Genomic DNA, 22,385 nt, shown 5'->3' with positions numbered 1-22,385 from the left:
ATACCACCCACGCATTGAGAATCAGCCCCTCCCATTTGCTTTAGTTGGCACACATGGAATGTCACGGTCGTTGTCGCCTTCTTGCTCTTCTTCTGGTAAGTTTCCATTTTCTCCTCTCATTTTTACATCCTCTTTTTGTATCTTTTTTTGTCTCCCAATGCAGAGCCTTTTAGGCTTGTTTCTGGTCTCCCTCATGTACTTCTTCTCCTCTACTCCCTCCATTTTAGTTACCATGTCACCTCCTAAACGATCTCAGAAAGTCTCTGTCTTCCTCTGCTTGAACAATCCAACCCTCAGGGAGATAGAGGATATTGAAAAAGACTTGCACGAAGGTCGTTCACAAATTTATGCATTTCATTTTAATTTTGATTAATAATTGATGCAGACTATAAATTTGTAATATTTCTTGACCCCTTGTATTATACAGCTTTCTCCGATATGAAGCTAGACCATGAAACCTTCATTGTAGTCAGCGAGACCTCAGGCTCCTCCCTACAATCAGACCAACTCTCCTCCCTTCCTACTCCTCCCCCTCACCATCATAGGGAGGTCCTCTCCAGTCCCACGTGTACAGGTGCTCTCTCGAAGGCTCATTTCAGCATCTTACTGGTAGGTGTGGTCACTCCGCTCTTGTTACTGTGATACTGTGTGTGTAGGTAATAGGTGCTAATATGTCTTATTATAAAGACACAGTTCATGGACTGATTGAGCCACTCATCAATAGTCAAGCTGAACTAACACTTACTTATAATGTGGATGAGGTCTTTATCTTTAATATTTAATTTTATTATGTCTTCTATCTATTTATTTAATCTTTCCTGCTTCCTTTATGTTTTTATGCTTATATTTCCATACTGTTTATCCATACTTCTTTCTTTTTATTTTTCCTTGTTCCTCTCTCTTTCTCTCTCACTTCTCACTCTCCATTCCAGTCCTTCAGTTTGATAGATAGTTTGTTGCTGTTATGCATCTATCCTTTAACTGGTGCAGCATATATCCCACCAAGCCCAGTTCTAGCTATACTGACACCAACTCTTACACAAGGTCAGTAAAACATGGTACCATTGAATATGCAGCAAGAGGTAAACATTGAGTTTCTGCTATTTTCATTATTATTATAACAGTTCACATACATGTACATGCATATAAGTATGTTATGTCTGATATACTAAAGGTTATAATAATACACAACATTTAAATGGGATATTATTAAAGTCAATGTATTTTTATGAAAGAATCCTGATGCTTCTGTAGCTCTTTGCAATACAGTTTCATGGTCTTTTGACTTCATTTATCAATAGTATACTTTACTATAGAACTGGCTGTTAAAAGTTCATTGTTCTTGTAATAGTCACACCTGTTCATTCCTAAGTATTCTTACTATCATCAAGAGTACTCTATGTTATTGTTACCTCTCTCTCTTTGTCTTAATATATTGCTTTGTATCTTTCTCTAAAACTCCGCTACTTTCTATTTTATTGTTCACTTTGAAAGCATTTCTACATACTCCATGATAATAGCTCTTTAGTGCTAAAGTTATGAGCATTTTTCATTTTTAACAATGAGCTATAGCCCATAGTTTTTTCCAAAAAATGGCTCCAAAATCACCCCCCATTTTTATTACATTTTCTGATACATATTGATGTCCTTATGCTGTGTAGAAAGTTTGAGGTGATTCTGACTTCAATTTTTCAAGTTACGGCCATTTTAAGAAAATGCCAGAATTCTGAAAAGTACCCAAGGCTATAGCCCATGGTTTTTTCCAAAAAATGGCTCCAAAATCACCCCCAATTTTTATTAAATTTTCTAATACATATTGATGTACTTATGCTGTGTAGAAAGTTTGAGGTGATTCCGACTTCAACTTTTTAAGTTATGGCCATTTTAAGAAAATGCCAAAATTCTGAAAAATACCCAAGGCTATAGCCCATGGTTTTTTCCAAAAAATGGCTCCAAAATCACCCCCAATTTTTATTACATTTTCTAATACATATTGATGTACTTATGCTGTGTAGAAAGTTTGAGCTGATTCTGACTTCAATTTTTCAAGTTACGGCCATTTTAAGAAAATGCCCAAATTCTGAAAAATACCCAAGGCTATAGCCCATGGTTTTTTCCAAAAAATGGCTCCAAAATCACCCCAAATTTTTATTACATTATCTGATACATATTGATGTCCTTGTGTTAATGGGTAGGTTGTGAAGGTGTGGAGGGACAGGAGGAGAGAGGAGGAAGTCTATCAGTTGAACTGGTATCAAGATGTGCACTCCACAACTGGCTGTCAGTTTCAACCAGCCTCTCAGATATACACGGAGACTCAACAGGAAGGATAACGCTATCACAGGTACTGGAAATTATTAATAATTTCATTATTATTGATCATGTGACAATCACGTGACATTGTTTTATAGGTAACCTCACTATGGTGGAGCCTACACCCATTCCTTTGTGTGTTTGGGTCCTTGATTCTCTTTCTGTTAATTATCCTAACTGTCTACGTCTTTTTAAAGAGAAGTTCTTCCAGCAAAAATATAAGGGACATGAAATTATTCATCACGTGACGAGATAAATGTGTACTATTATTTATTTTCGATATTATTTTGAATTTTTATCAGTTAAAAAGTTTTGTTTGTTACAAGAACTAAAGATCCGGAAAAGCTAGCGGCTTTTCAATAACAATAACAGAGACACCATTACACTATACATATCTATATAATAATGTGTGTGTGTGTGTGTGTTTAATAGCATCAAAATAAGTTCGTGTATCAACATCTCAAGAGTTTATAGGAGGGAAGCTATGAAGGGTGTGTTCATCATTATTAATCTCCTCCTCTACTTCTCCCACTCCAGTGTCTTCCTCATCATTCCTCCAATCTTCTTCCTCCAGCGTCTCTCCCTCGCTGGAGAACGTGAACCTCATAGGACCCTGACGGAGACGAGTGTAACGTACCTCAAGCGACCTGTACTTCCTTTAAAGGAAACAGGAGAGAAGAGAGAGTTTGACGATTGTGGGTTATAGTGTCTTACTTTTTGTAGTAGTAGATGACCACACCCACTATCACCAAGGCAACAACGACCAGTAGAACAGTGCCTGTTCCCAGTCCTATGATTAGTGGCTTGTAATCTTTTGAATTGTGATCCACTGGATAAGGATCTGTAGAGTAAAAGAACAATTAAAATAATAACAATATTATTATGTGCTTTTATTGAGGAGAGACACTGTACTATAGTAGAGGGGCTTTGGCCCAATTTTTGAGCAACTTCAAAAATTTGTAAAAAATCTGGTTTTCATCGGAACCAGTTGAAACTTTCTACACAACATAGGAACATGCAGACATTACTTTAAACCTTGTTCTTTTTATATTGTATACGAACCGTAAATAAAAATGGTTGGTCCTAGATCAGCAGTAGCTTTTAGGGTAGTATTTCGAACAGTGAAGGTAGTATTCCCATCGTTAATGTCAGCTGCAATCGTCTTAGATAACTACCATAAAATAAAACATAAACATAATAATAAACACTATTAATCAACCAGCACATGTACATGTTGAATATAAGGAACTGATTCTTTTCTGATTTGGCTTAAATTCTACCCTAATAATGAATATTGATATTGCTTTTTGTTCCCAAATTTGCAAAATAGCTACTTTAGCTACTTTAATTCTGTAAATTGTTAAACAAATGGACCTTGACCAGCTTGACCAGTTTGATGTCCAGTGAACATTGCATGTGTGTTTGTGTGAATGAGAAACTGACCGTTTGAACTTTGAGCACATCATCAGAAGACAGTGTCTTTGGAAGAATTGTGACATGAGCAATGAGATACTGTTGGTCAGCAGCTCCAGAACGTTTCCTAGGACCTGAAACAACTGTAGCATTACTTTCCAGGGACACATTAACGCTTAGCTGCCATTTTAAAACTGCATACGACTACGAAATAAAAATAATATAAAAACTGCAAGTAATGCATGTTGACCTTGTACAATTATAATGTAAAACACATGTAGATTCACAACAGTTTCATTGGTGTACTCACTGATAATATTTTATTCTTTACGCCATTCTGTACGTCTAGTTGCACCTGGTAGTCATTGTAATCAAATTTAGTCAATGTCTTGAAAATGACACGGACATAACCGTATGCCCCAGGACCTTAAAACACCAAAAGATAAAAATACCCATTCTCTCTCTCTCCCTCTCACCTGCTACCATTAATGTCTGCTTAGTTGTAACGGATGATACGTTATTATGCAACTCTGCATTAACTGATACAGTACCGGCCTCAGGTGCAATGAAACTAAAGGTAGTAGCCCCATTAGCTACTGTTAGGAATGTACTCAGTAATGCAGTGGAATCCTGACTGCCGCTAGTACTACTGCTGCTATCACCAGAGTGTAGATTAATGTACAAGTTGCCACTGTAACTGGAGGAAGAACCTAGAACTGCAAGAACAGCATCGACTTGTTTATTAATACGATACACTGGTTGTTTGAAGGTAAGGGTGGCACGAGCAATGGGATCTGAGAGGAGAGAGAGAGAGAGAGAGAGAGGGAGGAGAGGGAGAGAGAGAGGGGGGGGAGAGGGAGAGAGAGAGGGAGAGAGAGAGAGAGATGTAATGTAATGTACATGTATGTGATTTTCTGTTGCATTTATAACTTACATTCTACAGTGAATAGTCTTGATACTTGACTAGCTCCAATGTAATTATTACTGGACACTCTCACCACGTACCTCCCAGCTTCAGAGAATGTAAAAGATTTAGAAGTGGCAGTACCAACAGAATTGAGTAATGGTGTGCCACCATGAGCCCCAGCATGAGATATCACCCAATCATAGGTAGTATCGGGCTATTGGAAGATGATGAAGAATTGTAAATAAAAGTAAAATTAAATATAACAATTTATCATTATTCACATTATGATGGCTGTACCTGATAAGGTGTGACGGTGAATAGAACTTCTTTACCAACTGGTATGAAGCTATCGGTTTGTAATGGATTGCTGTTGAGGGTAGCATTCAAATGTAGAGGAGATGTAACTGTGATTGGAGACAAAGAATTGGTCAAGAATTAAACAATAATAATACATTTAAGATAATAATGATTGCTTTTATTTGAAACTCTCTCTTCCTTACCATTTTCAACTAATATGGGGAAATGATTCATTTTAATTCCGTATATATTAGCAAAGGTCACCGTTAGTGTATAATTTCCAATGTTCCAGTAGGTGTGTTCAACTGCTTTTATATCTTCAGTTTCCGTTGGAGTGTTATCACCAAAGTCCCAGGTATACGTTCCAGGCTCAATAAACTTTAAAAAATTAATAATAAATGAATATATACATGTACATTAAACATTACTAGTGTATTGTGGAGTGTCGTTATATTTTCAAGGAAGTACACAGACTTCTGAGTGACCCTAGCAATCTTTGGCATTACTGTGAAATCAACCACTTTATCTGAATAAAAAAAATAATACAATATATTAATAATAATACTAGCTGAATCATAATGTACATGTATATACAGTTTAAACTAATTTCTAAGGTAGAATAGAAAAATAATTATGCAAAATAACTGTATGTATATGTACATGTGATTAATTGCATCATTACCTAATACGAATATCGTAATATGAGCAGTATTGTTACCAGCATCATTCTTAGCAAAGACGGTGACATTATAAGCCCCAGGTACAGTGTAGGTGTACCGCTGGGTACTAGCAGAGTCAAAACCTTTAATAGGAGGAGATGATGTGGGGGTGTTGTCATCAAAGGACCAGGAGTAAAAGGTAACTGCTTTACCGCCCTAAGGAGAGAGAGGAGAGAGAGAAGGAGTGATTTAAAAACATTCTATTTTCTATCATTATTCTATCCTCAATACTTACACTTCTTTGCTCAAGGGTAAAGGTGACTTCTGTGTTAGCTCTGACATGATAGTTGTCAGTCGTTATTGTCATATCTGCTGGAGGTAGTACTGGACACCTTACCATTACTGACTGATAGAAGGTTTCATTTCCATCTTTGCACTTATCACCAGCAATCCTGCGGTAACTGTACAGGAGAAAGAAAGAGGACAAGAAGAAATGTAATTAACCTAGTTCCATTGTCACAAAATTCATGACAAGCAAAAAACCCATTAGTTCCATTGTCACGAAATCTGTGACAAGCAAAAACCCATTAGTTCCACTGTCACAGAATTCGTAATAACCAAAAAATGTACATGTACATGTATAAATCTTACGGTGATGGGTAAGAGTAATTGTTCCCCTCGAAGCAGTCAATGGGAGGGTTAGGAGGATAGACTGTTCCTGCCATGGGGCTACACTCTCCGCTGAGACCAACCCTCTCAAATCCAACTTGACTGTATCAAAAAAGAATAAGAAAGAAAGTGTAAATCATGTGAAGAGTCTACAATAACTTTTATACAATCACAGCTACTCTTTCATCTCTTCCTTACCATTCAAAGTCTTCAAAGGTACAGAAGCAAGGTTTCCTGCTGATGGGTCTCTCGTAATCGGAACTGATCATGCAGCAATGGTCAGGGTACCTTCTCTCATACTCAACAGACTCACCTAGTATACACAACTGGCCCTCTCTCTACAAAATAATATTAAAATAAATAATTTACATAAACCAAGTTTAAGGTACTTCAGTTCCATACTGCACTAGCTTACCTCGTCAGTTGGTCTCCACTGATAATAATCACTGGCATTACAGTTTGATATATTTAATACAGTAAAGTCCAGATCAATCACTAGCCATTCAAAGTTGGCATAAGTAGCGTCAGGTCTGTATCCAAATACGGTAGCATGTTGAGACTCCTCCCCATATTCCGTAAACATCCTCACTACGTATATCCTCTGGCTGACGCTGGCATTTGTGAATGTGTAAGTACTCCAGTTCTGTCCCTCGTCACAGGAAGATCTGAAAGGAATATAAAGTATAATAGAAACAGAGAAAGAAGAGCTACATGTAGAAGGGATGCAAGTACAGTGTACATGAAGTGTGTAGGAGAGTTTCCCACAAAGCACGAGCTTCATGAGCTGACAAACACTGTATGCAGTCTATAGCATTTTGGAGCAATTTTAAAAATTCGTAAAAATCCAAATTTGATCGGAATCAGTTCAAACTTTCTGCACAGCATAAAAACATGTATATGTGTCAGAAAAAATTATAAAAATGAAAAATTCGCTACTTTTCATTTTTGGCAAAATTTGGCCAAAATCCCTGTACTATAGTACAGGGACTTTGGCCTGATTTTGGAGCAATTTTAAAAATTCATAAAAAATCTAAATTTGATTGGAATCAGTTCAAACTTTCTACACAACATAAGAACATGCATACGTATCAGAAAAAATTATAAAAATGAAAAATTCTCTACTTTTCATTTTTGGCAAAATTTGGCTGAAATCCCTGTACTACAGTACAGGGACTTTGGTTTTGAGCAGCATGTACATGTACAGGTGGATTATATTTATAACTTACTGTACTGTACTGGTTTGCGTCCATTTGGCAACAATAGAGGTGAACACTCCAAAATTGATCAGCTGGAACTCTTTATAACCCGAGGCTAGTTCCCTCCAAGTGACTCCACCATTGTCCGATATATATAACCTCAAGGCGTAGTAGTTGTACCGATTGAGACTTAAACCAAGATTACCTGAATAAATAAATAAATAAATAAATAAATAAATAAATAAATAAAATAAATAAATAATAATAACTAGGAGTACATGTATTGTATAATTATACGTACCTAATGCCATTATGATGTTAGGGGCGGAGTCTTGTGATAATATCGGCTGGAAACCATGAGACTCATCAATGTACATGTGAAGGTGAAGGGAACACGGCTACAGGTGGAGAAAAACAACACAACATTAAATAAACATAAACAACAAAACATTAAATAAACATAAACAATATAATTAAGAATATACAACACTAAGTATAGCTAATACATGTCACTACACTTCCTTAAACATACACTACAGTTAACATTTGATGTGGTCAAACAACATTTTACTTGGAAATATAGATAACTTTTACACTACATGAATATAGTATATACATTGTACAAGTAATAGTACATATCTTCACTACTATCAATGTATCAATGTATCAATGTATCAATGTATCAATGTATCAGTGTATCAGTGTATCAGTGTATCAGTGTATCAATGTATCAGTGTATCAATGTATCAGTGTATCAGTGTATCAATGTATCAGTGTATCAATGTATCAATGTATCAGTGCATCAATGTATCAGTGTATCAATGTATCAGTGTATCAATGTATCAGTGTATCAATCTACATGTCATTTGCTGGTTCAATACTCACCAGGTTACAATTGATCAAGTGTCCACTAGCATCAGTAGTAGGTGGATTGAGTGGTTTCCATTCTCCTCCTTTATCAAAGCTGATGACAGTAGCCCCCTGAGTACTACCGTACACTCTCCTGTTGACAAGATAAGTTCCAGGAATACCCTCTACTACGTACACATCAAAAGTAGGATATCTATCATCAGGTAAAAATAACATAAAGTAATAATAATAATTATGTGTCATTTTGTGAATATTATACATTGATAATAATAGTGAAAACAAAGCTTTTAATACAAGTACTGTACAATACACTTATAATAATAACAATATCTACAATGAATGAACAGAATTCATTTTCACATCAATACATGTACATGTTTTTACTTTGAATTCCTTCCATCATTTTAAAAATTCCCCCCTCTCTCCCCTCCCCCTCTCCCTCCTCAACTAACGAGTCAATCCAGTCGCTCTCTGGTGGACTGATGAGGTGTTCAAGTGACAGTGAGTAGTTGAGACCCGCCTCCTCCGATATGTAAAGGTTAGTGTTATTGGGGTCGTGATACACGCCCATCAGAACCTGACCCTCACTGCCATCAACCATTGCATAATGCTACAATAATAATAATAAAATAATAATAATAATAAATAAATATATGTGAAGTTATATGTACATATACATGTACATGTTTGTGTTACATAATACATTAAGAATTTTGTTTATAAAATGACAGCTGGACTGATGCCATGCAATTAAGATATCAGATATACATTTGGGAGGTACATATAAGCTACAGGTAATTGTGCTTAAAATGGAATTAACTATGTACAGTACATGATAATTAAATTATGTTGTATGTGTCAGCTATCATGTGCCATCACAAAAATGTATTTATATAAATAATACATGAGAATTGACATACATGTACGTGTACCAATTAAACTAAGAGAGAAACAGATACAGGATACTATGTACATGTACTGATCGTGTACATGTACATGCCTTGTAAATCATTACAATACAATGAAAGAATAAAGAGACACTTCACTGTATGTGCAGCAACAGGTTTAATATGTTACAGTGTTTCACTTACTCTTTCATCAAGTTGAAGAGAAAAGGAAGCAGCTTTGAAGGCTTTACGATAATGACTGACCCAAAGGGGACTAATGTAACCAGTAGTGGGCCTACCAACATCTGAATAATTCCTCTGAAAAAAGAGAGGGAGAGAGAGGAGGGATAAGAGAAAGAGTCAAATTATTATAATGTAATAGATCTGGCTAGCAATGTATATACATCATAATGATGCAGTGATTACAGTCAGCACATTCTATTATAATGGAAAAGAAACACACTGGATACCTGAGTAAACATGTACTGATAAGAAAGAGCAAATGAATTAGGCATGAATACACCCAATGAAGCATCAAACAATGGCTGACTGGAACTATTGTATGTTGAAAGGGTTGCCTTGTACAACTGACAGGCAGTAGCTATAGAAAAAGGAAGAGAAAGAGAAAGGAAAGAAGAGAGTGAAAGAGAGAGAGAGAGAGAAAGGAAAGAAGAGTGAGAGAAGATAAACAATGCCAAGGATATCCAATGACAGACAACCACAACCCACAGCATATCATTGATCATATGCATCAAGTGTGAACATTCACATACAATTATTTACAAGTACATGTACATATTATAAAGGTACATAAAGAGAGCATGATGTTTAGGTGATAACTGAAAGTGTTACATGATGTATTCGTGCACGTGCACTAACAAGGTTGCTAACAAGCTAAACACAATTCCAAACATACCGTTAATTTTCATATCAAAGTAAACGGTGCTGCCATCTTCATAAGTGGAGTTTAACTGACGCCATTCGTACCTCGTGACATTAGCACCGAGTTTGGACCAAGTAGCACCTGTATTATTGGACACCCATAACTACAGGGAGAAGAGAAAGGAGAACAAAAATAAATAATGTACAGTACAAGTTTATGGCATGAAATAACAAGATTGATCCAGTGACTCACTGTTTGAAGGGTATTGTCGTATCCCAGTACATAGCTGTCATACTTAGCCACATTGGGTACATAAGAGTGTTGAAATGTGAATTTATCCGGAGAGAAATTCACATGGTATTCAATAAAAGTGTCCCCCTCATCCAAAGTAACGTAAATGTTGCGATGAATGACATCAGCAAAAATGAGCTACATTAGGATATAAAGAGAATAGATGAGAAGATGTTTGAAGTACATGTACATGTACATATTATAGTTAGCCAGCTGCACTTTGCATTTGGAAAAGAGCCAAAATACATGATGTAAGTACATAAATAATTTGTTCTATAAAAGGTTAATTTTATAGGCAATTTGAAAGATGGAATGTATCATTTCCTAATTGCTATTAAATAATAATAATAATTTCCTAGATCAGGGTTAAGCAGAAAGCTTGCTGTATTATGACACATATAATCATTGAATATCATTAAATATCATTATAATATCATTAAAATCATCATACTTATGTAGCAAGACTCACTTTATCAGCATCAGAGCTGACGTAATACCACTCAAGTATGATCTGGTTCGAATAGACACGACCTGTTATATTCTGAAAACTCTTTCCATAATCCGTAGACCTATGCATTGTTATTTTAAAATAATTATAATAATGATGACAATGAATAGAAGTATGTGGTTTTTGTTAGCTTACAGCCAGAGGTAGCTCTCCCTTGAATTGCCATCACTGTCTCTATCTCTTGTTAATATGAAGATCCTCTGTAAATTAAATGGAGTCAAAAAGTGATCAACTTAATACTTTATACAATACAAAGCAGCTAAAACAACTACATTGTCTTGATAAGAGAAAGCTGATAATTTTCATGAGAAAAATTCCTGTCCCTTGCTTTCTCTCATAATAAAGGAAACGCACATACACAACACTGATACTATGTACATGTTGGTGTGTGTGTGTTCTTTACTTTCTTGGGCAGTCCTGACCAGTGAACCAGTGCAAAGGTGTGGGGATCATTTTCAAGAACAACTGTTGTACCAAATCCATTAGGTGCAACGTCAGGAAGAGATCTCAACTGACGCTCTCGTGACAAGGAACTGAAGAATAAAAGAGAGAAGACACAGGAGGGAAGAGAAAGAGGAGTGGATGTGTATGTACATGTGCATAAAAATAAGATGAAAAAAGTGAACTAGAAAGAGCATAAAGTTTTTATTACCTATCTTCCTTATCTTCCTTCTCTGCTTGTTCACGAGCTTGTTTTGTTGCTTTCTGATACACTGATCCTAAAGGCTCGTCAAGACTATCAATCTTGACCACTAATGGCTGACGAACGGCTCCCTTTGGCAGCTTAGGGCCATGTACAACAGCTAGAGTGGAGCCAAAGAGAAAGGAGAAGAGAAAGAGAAGGAAAAGAAAGCCCTGTCTTGTAACAGCTTGCATTGTGTTCCGCAGAGAGAGAAGAAATAACAAGCCACGCCCTTGTAGATTATGTAATTCATGTATGATCATTACCAACTTTTACTAGCTATTTTATGTATTATCATAATAAAATATTGTAGTAATGAGTTCTTTATTATCAAAAAAGTATTAATAATAATAATAAATGATATAACATATTGTTATCTTTATCCTTATTATGTCTAAAGTGGTGGAAGTTTTAATTTTGCTGGCACATTCAAAAACCTGCAAAGATTTCGACGAGTAAAAATACATGTTTGAAGTTGAATACCTCTTCATTATAAAACGTGGTTTCTTCTCAGCCTCTTCCACATTCAACTTCCTTGCTTTAGAGTGAAGGCTCAGTTTTTGCTTCTGGATTTCCTTCTTTTCCTGCAAATAACATTATACATAAATTGTCAGTGAATGATGAATGTATATACATTATATATGTATCATTATTCAGGCAACATTCATATACAGCAGTGGATTATTGTGATATGCTTTGCAGGTACAAAACTTTTACTTGTTGCTTTATTATGGCAGCCTTTACTCTTCTCCTGTTGCTGTCCACCCATTCCTTCTGGTACTCCATGGATAATAACTTATGGAAGTCAAGAGGAGGTTCACTAGTTCTACAAGAAAGAAAGCAAGAAATTGGCACAAAAAGATAAGGAGTAAAAGCGGATGTTTTGATTTACAGTGATGGTAGTTTGGGGCTTGTCTTCTTGGTTCTGCCAGCTTGAGGTGGGTAGGTTAGTCTCCTGTGTCTAGCACGGAGTGCATTCGATGGTGAGAGTGATTCATCGGCTACAGTCCATGTTAAAAAGCTGCTTTTAACACGTGAGGCAGATCCTTCATCTTTAGCAGGTTGAGCAGGTAAAGGAGTATGATCAAACCATTCAACCCATGGATATGACTGAGGCTTAGCATTAGGAACAACAGTGTGCTCGTGGTGCACTAACAGATCTAAAATATAAAAGCAAAGCTCTACTGTATTGTGCATTAGAATCCTTATTTTATGCAAAATTGCATGGAGCTCATAAAAGCATATCTTGATGGATATTTCTAACCTTTCCTGCCACCTAGCTTGGCAAGTGTGGCATAGTCTAGCTTATCCTCGTCCACTTCTTCCCTGATTGTTGCCAGTGCTGCTTCCTTGCCCTCCATTAGTATTTCAAGTCAGTCACCATACACCATCAATCATTATTGAGTGTTGATTAGATGAGGGTTACTATGGCAACCGCTTCTGACTACACAAAATGGCGGATCAGGCAAGTCAAAGGTTTTATGTCTTTTAACGCTCTATCCTTCTCCCTCTCTCTCTTTCTTTGCTTTTATATTGCTTATTTTAGATGTTAAGAGATGGTGAGGCTGGAGAAGAGGTATGAAACCTTTTAATTTTTCACAATCTTGAATCTCCCTTTCTTCATTCCAGGCTATCATCACTACAGAGTTAAATTCAGCAGCTTACAGTGGAGACAAGGACCTGCTGCTGGCATTACTGAAGGAACATGATATTGATGAGTGTGATGAACAAGGCCGGACACCATTAGTACGTACATGTACATCTGTTCATTTATGATGTTGTTTATACCTTTGTAGATGTATGCGTCTATGGTTAACCAATACGATATTGTGGATTTACTCTTGAAAAGGAAAGCATCTTCAACCATACAAGACACTCTAGGCCAGACTCCATTACATCTGGCAGCATCAAATGTAAAGACTTAGTCTCTTCTCTTCTAAATTCTACTCCATTATTATTTTATGGTTACAGAATGCGTTTGAGTGTCTGAAGTTGTTGGCTAGGTCTGCTACTGAGCTCAATATTAAAGATATGGATGGTCGGACTCCACTTCACCTTTCATCTGCTAAATCAAATTTAAGAGTAAGATTTCAGCAAAGTATGCATACACGTACACATGTACATATACACACAAGGGTTTCTCACAAAGAGTGCTAAGTGAGTATGAGCTTCATGAGCTGTCAAGCACAAATTTACTGAAGGTTGAGCACTATATCAAAATCATATCAGAAACCCTGGGTACATGTACATTAAACAAGGACTATAAAACTAAGAATACTGTAATTAATTTTAATTAATTTTTTGATAGTGCCTAGATTTCCTTATAAGGAAGTTACGTTCTAGTGAACTAAACGAAGGTGACAATGAAAAGGTACTTATACAGTTAAGAGTATCCTATCATACTACATAATGTACACAAATGGTGTGTGTTTCATTAGATGACTGCCTTGCATTGGTGTGCTTATAATAATAATTCTGAAGGTGTCAGGAAACTCCTTCAATCAGTAAGTTCTTGTGATTTTAGGATCTCTTAATGTCCTCCTGTTTTCCCTCCTCTCTCTCTCTCTCTTTCTCGTAGGGTGCTGATATCGTATTAACTGATATTGATGGTAAGACTGGACTCCATTGGACTGCCAGTAATGAAGATGACAGTACAATCAAAGTCCTTTTAGTAAGCTACTCTTCATGTATACATGATACATGGTTATAATACTCCTAATCCTTGTCAGGATAAAGCTCCCACTGCCATTAACTTGAAAGACAAAGATGAAAGGACAGTCCTCCACTTATCAGTAGCAGCAGGCAATGCAACAGTCATAATGACACTGGTTAGAAACTTGGAATACACATTCACTTTATACTCATCTTCTTTAATAATGTGTTTGTATAATGTATTATTATTATGCTTTGCCCTCTGCTTTAGTTAAATTCTTCTTCCGTCCGTTGTGATGTGATGGCTGTTGATAGTGACTTCCGTACTCCATTACATTGGGCAGCAGTTCTAGGTCTCTCTCAGATTGTTGGTATACTAATGGAGAATGGAGCTGATCCCACTGCTGTTGATGCCACTGGGGCTACACCACTCCGCTATGCTGTGAGTTTTATTATTTAAAATGCCAATCATTAATGTTTTTATATTTTATAATAACAGGCAATGAAAGACCATGAGGTATGTAGTATGTATATTTATACATTTGTACATCCATTATGATTTCATAATAATCTGCATGACTACAGTACATACATGTATGTTCTCTATTGCATACATGAATACATCTACATATGTTTGCTGCTGCCAATCCTTTGCACAATACAGTAGATGTGTGCTATCAACCATTAGGTAATTGATATGCATCGCTGTATATTAATTTATTTTCGACATTAATTCTTGCTCTCTAAAAAAATTCTACCATTTAAAAAATAAGGCACAATAATAATCAGAAATACACTACATAACTTCCTACACTACAAAAAAATGACTATAACTATGTCACACTATCTAATGATTTGTGCCAGTTTCAATGTTCCCATTAAGCAACGTAGCAGGTTATACCTTCAGATGTATAACCATGCTTCCCTTTGGCTCCAGGAGTTGTAGTACCAATTTCATGGGGATTGGTGGTATAGAAATGGTCGTTACCACTCCAGTATCGGTACAAAGGATGATTGATGCCAGGCAAGTAATCCTTGAAACAATATCCTTGAATGCCTTCATATTTCCAACCATGAGCTCCACATGCTAACTCGTTGAAGTTTGTTGTATAGAAATGATCTTTTATTCCTGAATTCCAATACCTGAAAAGTGGAACAACATCAGGACCTACAAGTATAAGAAGAAAGAATCTTAAACATTGGCAGACACTGCTTGATGCTATTTCCTTACCAGCTCTTCTGTTATAAATTTTACCGACAGTGCCTTGACTCCTGTAGCCGTATCTTCCTAAGGTACCAGGTCTTGTAGTTCCAATCTCATGTGGATTGGTAGTATAGAAATGATCATTACCAGAGCCTACAGATGCAGTGTATAGCAATAAAAGAGCATTGCCATTAGTTTATGTGTGTTAACTGACTCAAATGATAGCGATACAATGGTACAAGAGAGCAACCTTCAGTCTTCACATCTGCTGCTATAAGCAAGATACTATCAACAGTAATCAATACTTATGTACTTACACAGTATGGTATTCTCAAGAAGCATGTCAACATCATCAGTCTTCTTCTCTTCAACTGCTAATGATAATATAGATGACAAATATGCTACTATCAACTTACAAAGCTCCTGTCCATTGCTGTCATCAATTGTATCCCATTCTTCAAAGCTGTTTGATTCTTGCACTATTATTTATAATGAATAGTATCATTTTTATCTTCATGAAATGCAGCAACTTACCATTACTTGGGAGACATTGGATAGTCACTAGAACAGCAGCTAAGAATACAAGTGTTGCCTTCATTCTTATTGTAACTTTATGTATAATGGCTCTCTGGTTTGGTAATTCAAGTATTCGGCTTGGTTAAGCTCACTGTGTCTCGTCCCTTATATATGAACTGGTTGTTATGCAAGAGTACGTAGATCTATTTTTGAGGTGCTAGTTATCAAATCTTCACTTTTAATGTACACAGTGATGATATTTATGGCTTTTATATCATAAATATTATTGTTTTTCTCGTGGATGTACTGCAATAGCTCCAGTTTCAATTGTGTCTCAGTGCCAATCATTATTATAATGTTTGGTGTCTTTTCCTTGTTTTCATTTCCTGTTAGTGGCTCTTATTGAAGTTAGAAATGGATGAATTGCATTAATATACATGGTACTAGGTTATCAAATCTTCACTTTTAATGTACACAGTGATGATGTATTTATGGCTTTTATATCATAAATATTATTTTCCTCGTGGATGTACTCCGGGTTCAATTGTGTCTCAGTACCTCTCTACTATCATTATAATGTTTGATGTCTCTCCTTATCTCCATTTCCTTTATTATATTTGGATTGGATTATCAATTGTGTCATGTCTTTTCCTTATTTGCATTTCCTTTATTGAAATTTGTTATTATAATATGTACATGTACATGTAGTTCAATGCTTTCAAACTAAAAGTGCTGTATTTGATATGCATAACTACTACTAATGAATTATTAATTGTTCTGTTAGAGTTGAACAGAATAATTAATTATTCATCAATCCTTGCACCATACAATAGATTGGTAATTGGTATCCATCGCTGTATATTAATTTATTTTTAACATTAATTGTTGTTTTTTAAAAAGCTCTACCATTTAAAAAATAAGGCACAATAATCAGAAATACACAACATAACTTCCTACACTACAAAAATAAATGACTATGTCACACTATCTAATGATTTGTGCCAGCTTCAATGTTCCCATTAAACAACATAGCAGGTTATACCTTCAGATATATAACCATGCTTCCCTTTGACTCCAGGGGTTGTAGTTCCAATCTCGCTTGGGTTGGTAGTATAGAAATGATCATTATTACCATTCCAGTATCGGTACAAAGGGCGATTGATGCCAGGCAAGAAATATTTAAAACAATATCCTTGAATGCCTTCATAGTTGAAACCAGAAGCTCCACATGCTAACTCATGGAAGTTTGTTGTATAGAAATGATCTTTTATTCCTGAATTCCAATACCTGAAAAGTGGAACAACATCAGGAGCTATAAGAAAGAACCTTAAACATTGCTTGATGCTATTTCCTTACCAGCTCTTCTGTTATAAATTCTACCGACAGTTCCTTCACTCTTGAAGCCGTATCTTCCTGTAGTACCAGGGGTTGTAGTTCCAATCTCGTTTGGATTGGTAGTATAGAAATGATCATTACCAGAGCCTACAGATACAGTGGACATGTAATTATAGCAATAAAAGAGCATTGTTAGTTTATGTGTGTTAACTGACTTAAATAATAACGATACAATGGTACAAGAGAGCAACCTTCAGTCTTCACATCTGCTGCTATAAGCAAGATAATATCAACAGTAATCAATACTTATGTACTTACACAGTATGGTATTCTCAAGAAGCATGTCAACATCATCAGCCTTCTTCTCTTCAACTGCTAATGATAATATAGATAACAAATATGCTACTATCAACTTACAAAGCTCCTGTCCATTGCTGTCATCAATTGTGTCCCATTCTTCAAGACTGTTTGATTCTTGCACTATTATTTATAATGAATAGTATCATTTTATCTTCATGAAATGCAGCAACTTACCATTACTTGGGAGACATTGGATAGTCACTAGAACAGCAGCTAAGAATACAAGTGTTGCCTTCATTCTTATTGTAACTTTATGTATAATGGCTCTCTGGTTTGGTAATTCAAGTATTCGGCTTGGTTAAAGCTCACTGTGTCTGGTCCCTTATATATGAACTGGTTGCAAGAACACATAATTTTAGAGCTACTGGTTATCAAATCTTCAATTTTAATGTACACAGTGATGATGATATTTATGTACAGTACATCAACTAGTCTAATGCTAATAGTTCATCATGTTGCATCTACTCTTGTTATTTTTGATTTCTTTCCTCATTATTTTTATCATAAATATTATTTTCCTCGTGGATATACTGCAATAGCTTCAGTTTCAATTGTGTCTCAGTGCCAATCATTAGTATAATGTTTGGTGTCTTTTCTTTATTTGCATTTCCTTTGTTATGTTTGGATTGGAAATGGATTAATTTCATTAATAAGTATAGCAAGGCTGTAAAAGTTGTGGCAGCCATTTTGTTTGGGAGTGAATCCTACTTAGTATTGCTACTGCGTTACTAATGTTATACATGTACATGTACATAGGTGAACATTTAAAAACTAAAACTACTGCTAATAAATGATAATAATTCTGTTACAATTTACTGTTGTAATTATTGTGATAGGACACAGTTGAGGTTCTATTGAGTTTCAATTCTGATGACATACCTGATAATGAAGGACGTACAGCTCTGATGGTTGCAGCTGAGAAAGGATATTATAATATTGTGAAGAAGATGATTGAGAGAAAAGTTGAGATAAACGCTCAAGATAATCAAGGAGCAACTGGTAATGAATGCAGTGTACATGATTAACTTCATTTAAATTCTATTCATTCTATAGCACTTCATTTAGCAGCTTATAGTGGCCATTCTGATATTTGTCAGCTCTTCATTCAAGTAAGCACATTATGAAATAAAACAATTCCAAACTGATTTAATTATATTCCTAATCCTTCCCCTCCCTCTCCCCCCACAGCACAATGCTGATATCAATGCTACTGATATCAATGGACACAGTCCTTTATTCAGAGCCTGTGAGTGTGGCCATAACCCAGTAGTATTGACACTGATACAGCACAAGGCACTAGTGGATCTTATTGATAATGAGGGAAGGACCTGCTTACACTGGGCAGCATCAGGTGGGCATGAGTTCATAGTCACTACACTGATACACAGTGGACTACCTGTAGATATACTGGACAATGAAAAGTAAGTTCACTGTATTTTAATAAAGTATCTGTTTCTCTTCCAATTAGTCGTTCCTCACTACATTGTGCTGCTTACAATGGCTCAGTCGGTTGCTGCTCTGAACTCATTAATGCTAATGCTTTCATTAATCAAACTGATAAAGATGGCGTCACTCCACTACACTGGGCCTGTGCTGGGGGCAGCAGTGACTGTGTTCAGTTTCTACTAAGCAAAGGAGCTAATCCAAATGCAATGGATAGCTCAGAGCAACTGACTCCATTGGATTATGCTATACTTGAGAATCATCAGGAGCTAGCACAAGCTCTTATAATCAATGGAGCTCTGACTATTGCCAGCATACAAGAGCTGGCTGCCATTATGATTCAGAAGGTTGTACGTGGGTATTTGGCAAGGAAAAGATTCAAGTTGCTTCACGCAGAGAAGGTGAAGGGAGAGGTAAAGGTGGAAGAGACAGGAGGGACAGAAACTGAAGCAACTGATGCTGTTTCTAGTCGACCTGATTCTAGTCATAGGAGGTCAGTTTAGCTATGTACATGTACAGAGTACAGACACTAGTCACACTGTAGGCACTATGATTAATACAGATAGGAAGTAATTATGGTATTATTATTATTATTATTAATAGGAGTCTTGAACTTCAAGTTGCTGAATCAGAGAGACAAGCTAAGGAATGGGCATTAAGAAGCCCATCAACTGTAAGTAATGACTATATTAAGAAAGCATAAGAGTTAATGTATTTATGTACATTTTTTGTTTTATTCTGATACTAGAGGGCACTTCAGAGTCAACTAGCTAGAAAGGACAGACAGAGGATGACACTTCATCGTAAGAAGACACATGCTGCACTAGTTATACAATATGCCTGGAGGAAGTAAGACCATACCTTTACTATTATCCTGTATCTACATGTACACCTCTACTTAATGTTTCTTTGTTTAGATACAAAAGAAGGAAGCATTACCTTGAGATTGAGGATGCCAAAAGGAAAGCTAGACAAAGACTAGTGAGTAAACTGCAGTACATTATTGCAGGATTAAGTACATGTACATGTACTGTACATATTCATTTTATTTTATGATTACTGCATGAGGCAGTGTTGAGCTATCAATAATCCATTTGTTTGTTCATTAGGGATTAGACCATTGGAGGAAAGAGATAGCTGCATTAGTTATACAACTAGCATGGAGACAGTATCAAAGAAAACAAGTACTAAAACTAGCAAATAAGAGAAGAAGAATACTACATCAATGGACACCAAGGTATGGTACTAGTATTAACAGAAATGTGTAGCATGTATTGTACATGTACATGTATATAACATTTAAATTTTCTTATGTTACAGTGTCCTTGCTGCAAAGCAGAGATTACTAGTGGAAAAAGTTTATGGTACAGTAGCACATTCTTCCTCTTAAATTTAATGATTTTCTTATTTTTAGGTCAAGAACTAAAGACTAGTCAGTATCACCCTCCTAAACCACGCCCCATGGTACGGCCAGCTTACCTTCAGCTAGTTGCATCTCCTGCTGGTAAGATACCATTAATGATAATAAAAAGAGTCTGTAATGTCTTCTTTGTGTAGCTACTTCTTTTAATTTTGCTGTGAACCAGTATCAGACTTCATTCTCTCCTCAGTCAAGAGTCTTTTAGATTAATGATAATAATGAATGTGTAAACTGCTTGTGTACGTATTACCCCCTTCACCTTTTACTGTCTGTTCTTCAAATTATTAGCAACTCAATTAAAATGTATTAGTATGATTATTATTATTATTTTTCCTCTTATTCTCATGCATAAAAACTCATTGTGACGCTACAAAAAAAATAAAGAAAATGTTTCTCTACTATTGTTTGTGCTAGTTTCAATGGTTCCATTATACAACATAGCAGACTATATCTTCAAATCTATAACCATGATTCCCTGTAACTCCAATGGTTGTTGTTCCAATCTCAGATTCATTTGTTGTGTAAAAATGATCATTAGCATTATCACTCCAGTATCGGTACAAAGGGCGATTGATGCCAGGCAAAGAATTCTTGAAGCAATATCCTTGAATGCCTTCATATTTCCAACCAGCAGCTTCACATCTTAACTCGTTGAAGTTTGCTGTATAGAGACTATCTTGTATTCCTCCATTGTAATATCTGTAAAGTGGAACAACAGCTGGAGCTACAAGTACATGTATACATGTGTATAAGAAGAAAGATGCTTAGCATTGGCAGATAATGATGTTATCTTCTCACCAGCATAAATGTGAGCAGCAATTCCTTCACTCTTGAAACCATGTTTACCTATTTGACCAGGGATGGTAGTTCCAACCTCATCTGGAGAGGTAGTGTAGAAATGATTAGCACCATGACCTGATCCTGATGTACACATAATAAGTATGCATGGTAACATTATGTGAACTGACCTAAATACTGGTAGAGTGGTACGAAAGAACCAATTGCAGCCTTGACTTCTTCAGCTATATCAGGAGGGCATGTGCACTTGGGCTCGGCTATACGCAAGGTATTATATAAATGAGTAAAATACAGATTGTTAAGTCAGTCTTGCATGCAGCCAGAGCAGTCTTGCATGCGAACCAATGTATAGAACATAGTGTCATCTATAATCAAAGGTCAATCAGTACTCGCTCGACTACCCAGTATACACCCTAGTTAGAGTACCGGTACGCCCATTAACTTGCACCTACTCATGCAGATCCGCCCTTGAATGCTGAACAATGATCACAACCATAGGTGTAGGAAAGGGGGGGCTAGGGGGCTGAAGCCCCCCCAACTTTTCAGCAGGAGGGCAGGGGCGTATCTAGGAATTGGGGAAAGGGGTGCTGAGGGTGCGCGAAGTGTGCCGCGATTTTGGCCACACCCATTTTTACGGCGGTAAAACAGCCTTTTCCTGCATTTTCGTCAATTACGGGTGGGGCCAAGATCATTTCAAGCATACTGCTATGTTACTGGTACTTTTGATTGCTCCTTAAAGCACTGGAAACTGCTGAAATCATGATAAGGGGGCTAAATAACTTTGTTAAGAGGCTTGGTAGTCATGCAAGAGTCCAGGACTTCAGTAATTTTTTCTGAGCCCAGCCCTGAGGGGGGTGCTCAAGCCCCCTCAGCCCCCCCTTAAATGCGCCTCTGGGAGGGGCTTAGCCCCCCAACTTTTGGTAGATGAACAATAAGAAATACCATCACATGGCTTTATTTCAAGTTGTTGTTGTTGTTATTATTATTATTATTATTATTATTATTATTATTATTATTATTATTATTATTAAACACTTTACAGGTAAGAAGTGGGAAGGACAAATAATAGAGGTTAGGAAATA

General features: G+C 36.3%; 5 protein-coding genes and 1 long non-coding RNA gene across 9 annotated transcripts; 2 read left to right on the top strand and 4 right to left on the bottom strand.

The window, feature by feature from the left end:
• The first annotated feature begins 4 nt into the window (after positions 1-4).
• LOC109581852 (uncharacterized) lies at positions 5-2,641 on the top strand. The gene is made up of 7 exons (XM_019996322.1): positions 5-95; positions 164-332; positions 428-609; positions 657-761; positions 933-1,044; positions 2,196-2,344; positions 2,412-2,641. The coding sequence occupies exons 1-7, from the start codon at positions 54-56 to the stop codon at positions 2,559-2,561; spliced, it is 909 nt and encodes a 302-aa protein (XP_019851881.1). The 5' UTR covers positions 5-53; the 3' UTR covers positions 2,562-2,641.
• LOC100635609 (VPS10 domain-containing receptor SorCS1-like) lies at positions 2,606-11,806 on the bottom strand. Its single transcript, XM_011405598.2, has 27 exons — positions 11,546-11,806; positions 11,297-11,426; positions 11,029-11,093; positions 10,855-10,954; positions 10,347-10,523; positions 10,128-10,257; positions 9,682-9,812; positions 9,416-9,529; positions 8,777-8,934; positions 8,340-8,517; positions 7,756-7,852; positions 7,485-7,659; positions 6,674-6,923; positions 6,457-6,596; positions 6,241-6,360; positions 5,885-6,050; positions 5,613-5,805; positions 5,359-5,456; positions 5,134-5,308; positions 4,931-5,037; positions 4,661-4,847; positions 4,203-4,520; positions 4,037-4,152; positions 3,757-3,930; positions 3,376-3,484; positions 3,028-3,154; positions 2,606-2,969 (listed from the first exon to the last, which is right to left on the bottom strand). The coding sequence occupies exons 1-27, from the start codon at positions 11,767-11,769 to the stop codon at positions 2,774-2,776; spliced, it is 4,155 nt and encodes a 1,384-aa protein (XP_011403900.1). The 5' UTR covers positions 11,770-11,806; the 3' UTR covers positions 2,606-2,773.
• Positions 11,807-11,883: 77 nt separating this feature from the next.
• LOC105312729 (uncharacterized) lies at positions 11,884-12,972 on the bottom strand. The gene is made up of 5 exons (XM_011405597.2): positions 12,840-12,972; positions 12,468-12,735; positions 12,293-12,401; positions 12,059-12,159; positions 11,884-12,012 (listed from the first exon to the last, which is right to left on the bottom strand). Exons 1-5 carry the CDS (start codon positions 12,934-12,936, stop codon positions 11,970-11,972), a joined length of 618 nt encoding a protein of 205 aa, XP_011403899.1. The 5' UTR covers positions 12,937-12,972; the 3' UTR covers positions 11,884-11,969.
• A 15-nt stretch (positions 12,973-12,987) lies between these two features.
• On the top strand, positions 12,988-20,953 carry LOC105312727 (inversin-like). The gene is made up of 22 exons (XM_019996321.1): positions 12,988-13,040; positions 13,122-13,151; positions 13,205-13,321; positions 13,372-13,488; positions 13,547-13,657; positions 13,884-13,946; positions 14,014-14,079; positions 14,154-14,246; positions 14,305-14,403; positions 14,499-14,669; positions 14,727-14,744; positions 18,479-18,641; positions 18,696-18,751; positions 18,831-19,063; positions 19,111-19,578; positions 19,689-19,758; positions 19,834-19,934; positions 20,003-20,066; positions 20,195-20,322; positions 20,406-20,449; positions 20,500-20,589; positions 20,643-20,953. The coding sequence occupies exons 1-22, from the start codon at positions 13,029-13,031 to the stop codon at positions 20,708-20,710; spliced, it is 2,382 nt and encodes a 793-aa protein (XP_019851880.1). The 5' UTR covers positions 12,988-13,028; the 3' UTR covers positions 20,711-20,953.
• Positions 14,944-16,136, bottom strand: LOC100633085 (uncharacterized). 4 transcript variants are annotated; one of them, XM_019996323.1, is made up of 6 exons: positions 15,966-16,136; positions 15,848-15,910; positions 15,749-15,805; positions 15,646-15,699; positions 15,459-15,584; positions 14,944-15,395 (listed from the first exon to the last, which is right to left on the bottom strand). In XM_019996323.1, exons 1-6 carry the CDS (start codon positions 16,027-16,029, stop codon positions 15,106-15,108), a joined length of 654 nt encoding a protein of 217 aa, XP_019851882.1. In that variant the 5' UTR covers positions 16,030-16,136; the 3' UTR covers positions 14,944-15,105. The 4 variants fall into 4 exon arrangements, with proteins under 4 accessions (XP_019851882.1, XP_019851883.1, XP_019851884.1 ...); XM_019996324.1 differs by having other exon boundaries at positions 15,646-15,702; positions 15,749-15,802; XM_019996325.1 differs by having other exon boundaries at positions 15,749-15,802.
• On the bottom strand, positions 20,781-21,797 carry LOC105312726 (uncharacterized). The gene is made up of 3 exons (XR_002184796.1): positions 21,474-21,797; positions 21,304-21,426; positions 20,781-21,229 (listed from the first exon to the last, which is right to left on the bottom strand). It is a non-coding gene; the product is annotated as an uncharacterized LOC105312726 (long non-coding RNA).
• Between the last annotated feature and the right edge of the window lie 588 nt (positions 21,798-22,385).

This window comes from Amphimedon queenslandica, unplaced genomic scaffold (assembly GCF_000090795.2).
Source record: "Amphimedon queenslandica unplaced genomic scaffold, v1.1 AMPQUscaffold_13414, whole genome shotgun sequence".
Classification (NCBI taxonomy): Eukaryota; Metazoa; Porifera; class Demospongiae; order Haplosclerida; family Niphatidae; genus Amphimedon; species Amphimedon queenslandica.
This window is presented reverse-complemented; position numbering and strand designations above follow the sequence as displayed.

Excerpts from the sequence above, each read along its gene's own strand:
- LOC109581852 (XM_019996322.1), top strand. The coding sequence starts at position 54 with ATGGAATGTCACGGTCGTTGTCGCCTTCTTGCTCTTCTTCTG. Across the intron at positions 610-656 it reads CTCATTTCAGCATCTTACTG|GTAATAGGTGCTAATATGTC; the intron begins GTAGGTGTGGTC and ends CTGTGTGTGTAG. Across the intron at positions 762-932 it reads TTACTTATAATGTGGATGAG|TCCTTCAGTTTGATAGATAG; the intron begins GTCTTTATCTTT and ends TCTCCATTCCAG.
- LOC100635609 (XM_011405598.2), bottom strand. The coding sequence starts at position 11,769 with ATGCAAGCTGTTACAAGACAGGGCTTTCTTTTCCTTCTCTTTCTCTTC. Across the intron at positions 6,597-6,673 it reads AGTGGAGACCAACTGACGAG|AGAGAGGGCCAGTTGTGTAT; the intron begins GTAAGCTAGTGC and ends ATTATTTTGTAG. Across the intron at positions 5,457-5,612 it reads TATTACGATATTCGTATTAG|ATAAAGTGGTTGATTTCACA; the intron begins GTAATGATGCAA and ends TTTTTTATTCAG.
- LOC105312729 (XM_011405597.2), bottom strand. The coding sequence starts at position 12,936 with ATGGAGGGCAAGGAAGCAGCACTGGCAACAATCAGGGAAGAAGTGGAC. Across the intron at positions 12,402-12,467 it reads AGCCCCAAACTACCATCACT|AACTAGTGAACCTCCTCTTG; the intron begins GTAAATCAAAAC and ends TCTTTCTTGTAG. Across the intron at positions 12,160-12,292 it reads CTGCCATAATAAAGCAACAA|GAAAAGAAGGAAATCCAGAA; the intron begins GTAAAAGTTTTG and ends TGTTATTTGCAG.
- LOC105312727 (XM_019996321.1), top strand. Across the intron at positions 19,579-19,688 it reads CCTGATTCTAGTCATAGGAG|GAGTCTTGAACTTCAAGTTG; the intron begins GTCAGTTTAGCT and ends TATTATTAATAG. Across the intron at positions 19,759-19,833 it reads CATTAAGAAGCCCATCAACT|AGGGCACTTCAGAGTCAACT; the intron begins GTAAGTAATGAC and ends TTCTGATACTAG.
- LOC100633085 (XM_003386507.3), bottom strand. The coding sequence starts at position 16,029 with ATGAAGGCAACACTTGTATTCTTAGCTGCTGTTCTAGTGACTATCCAA. Across the intron at positions 15,703-15,748 it reads TCTTGAGAATACCATACTGT|CAGCAGATGTGAAGACTGAA; the intron begins GTAAGTACATAA and ends TCTTGCTTATAG. Across the intron at positions 15,585-15,645 it reads ATTGTATCGCTATCATTTGA|GCTCTGGTAATGATCATTTC; the intron begins GTCAGTTAACAC and ends CTGCATCTGTAG.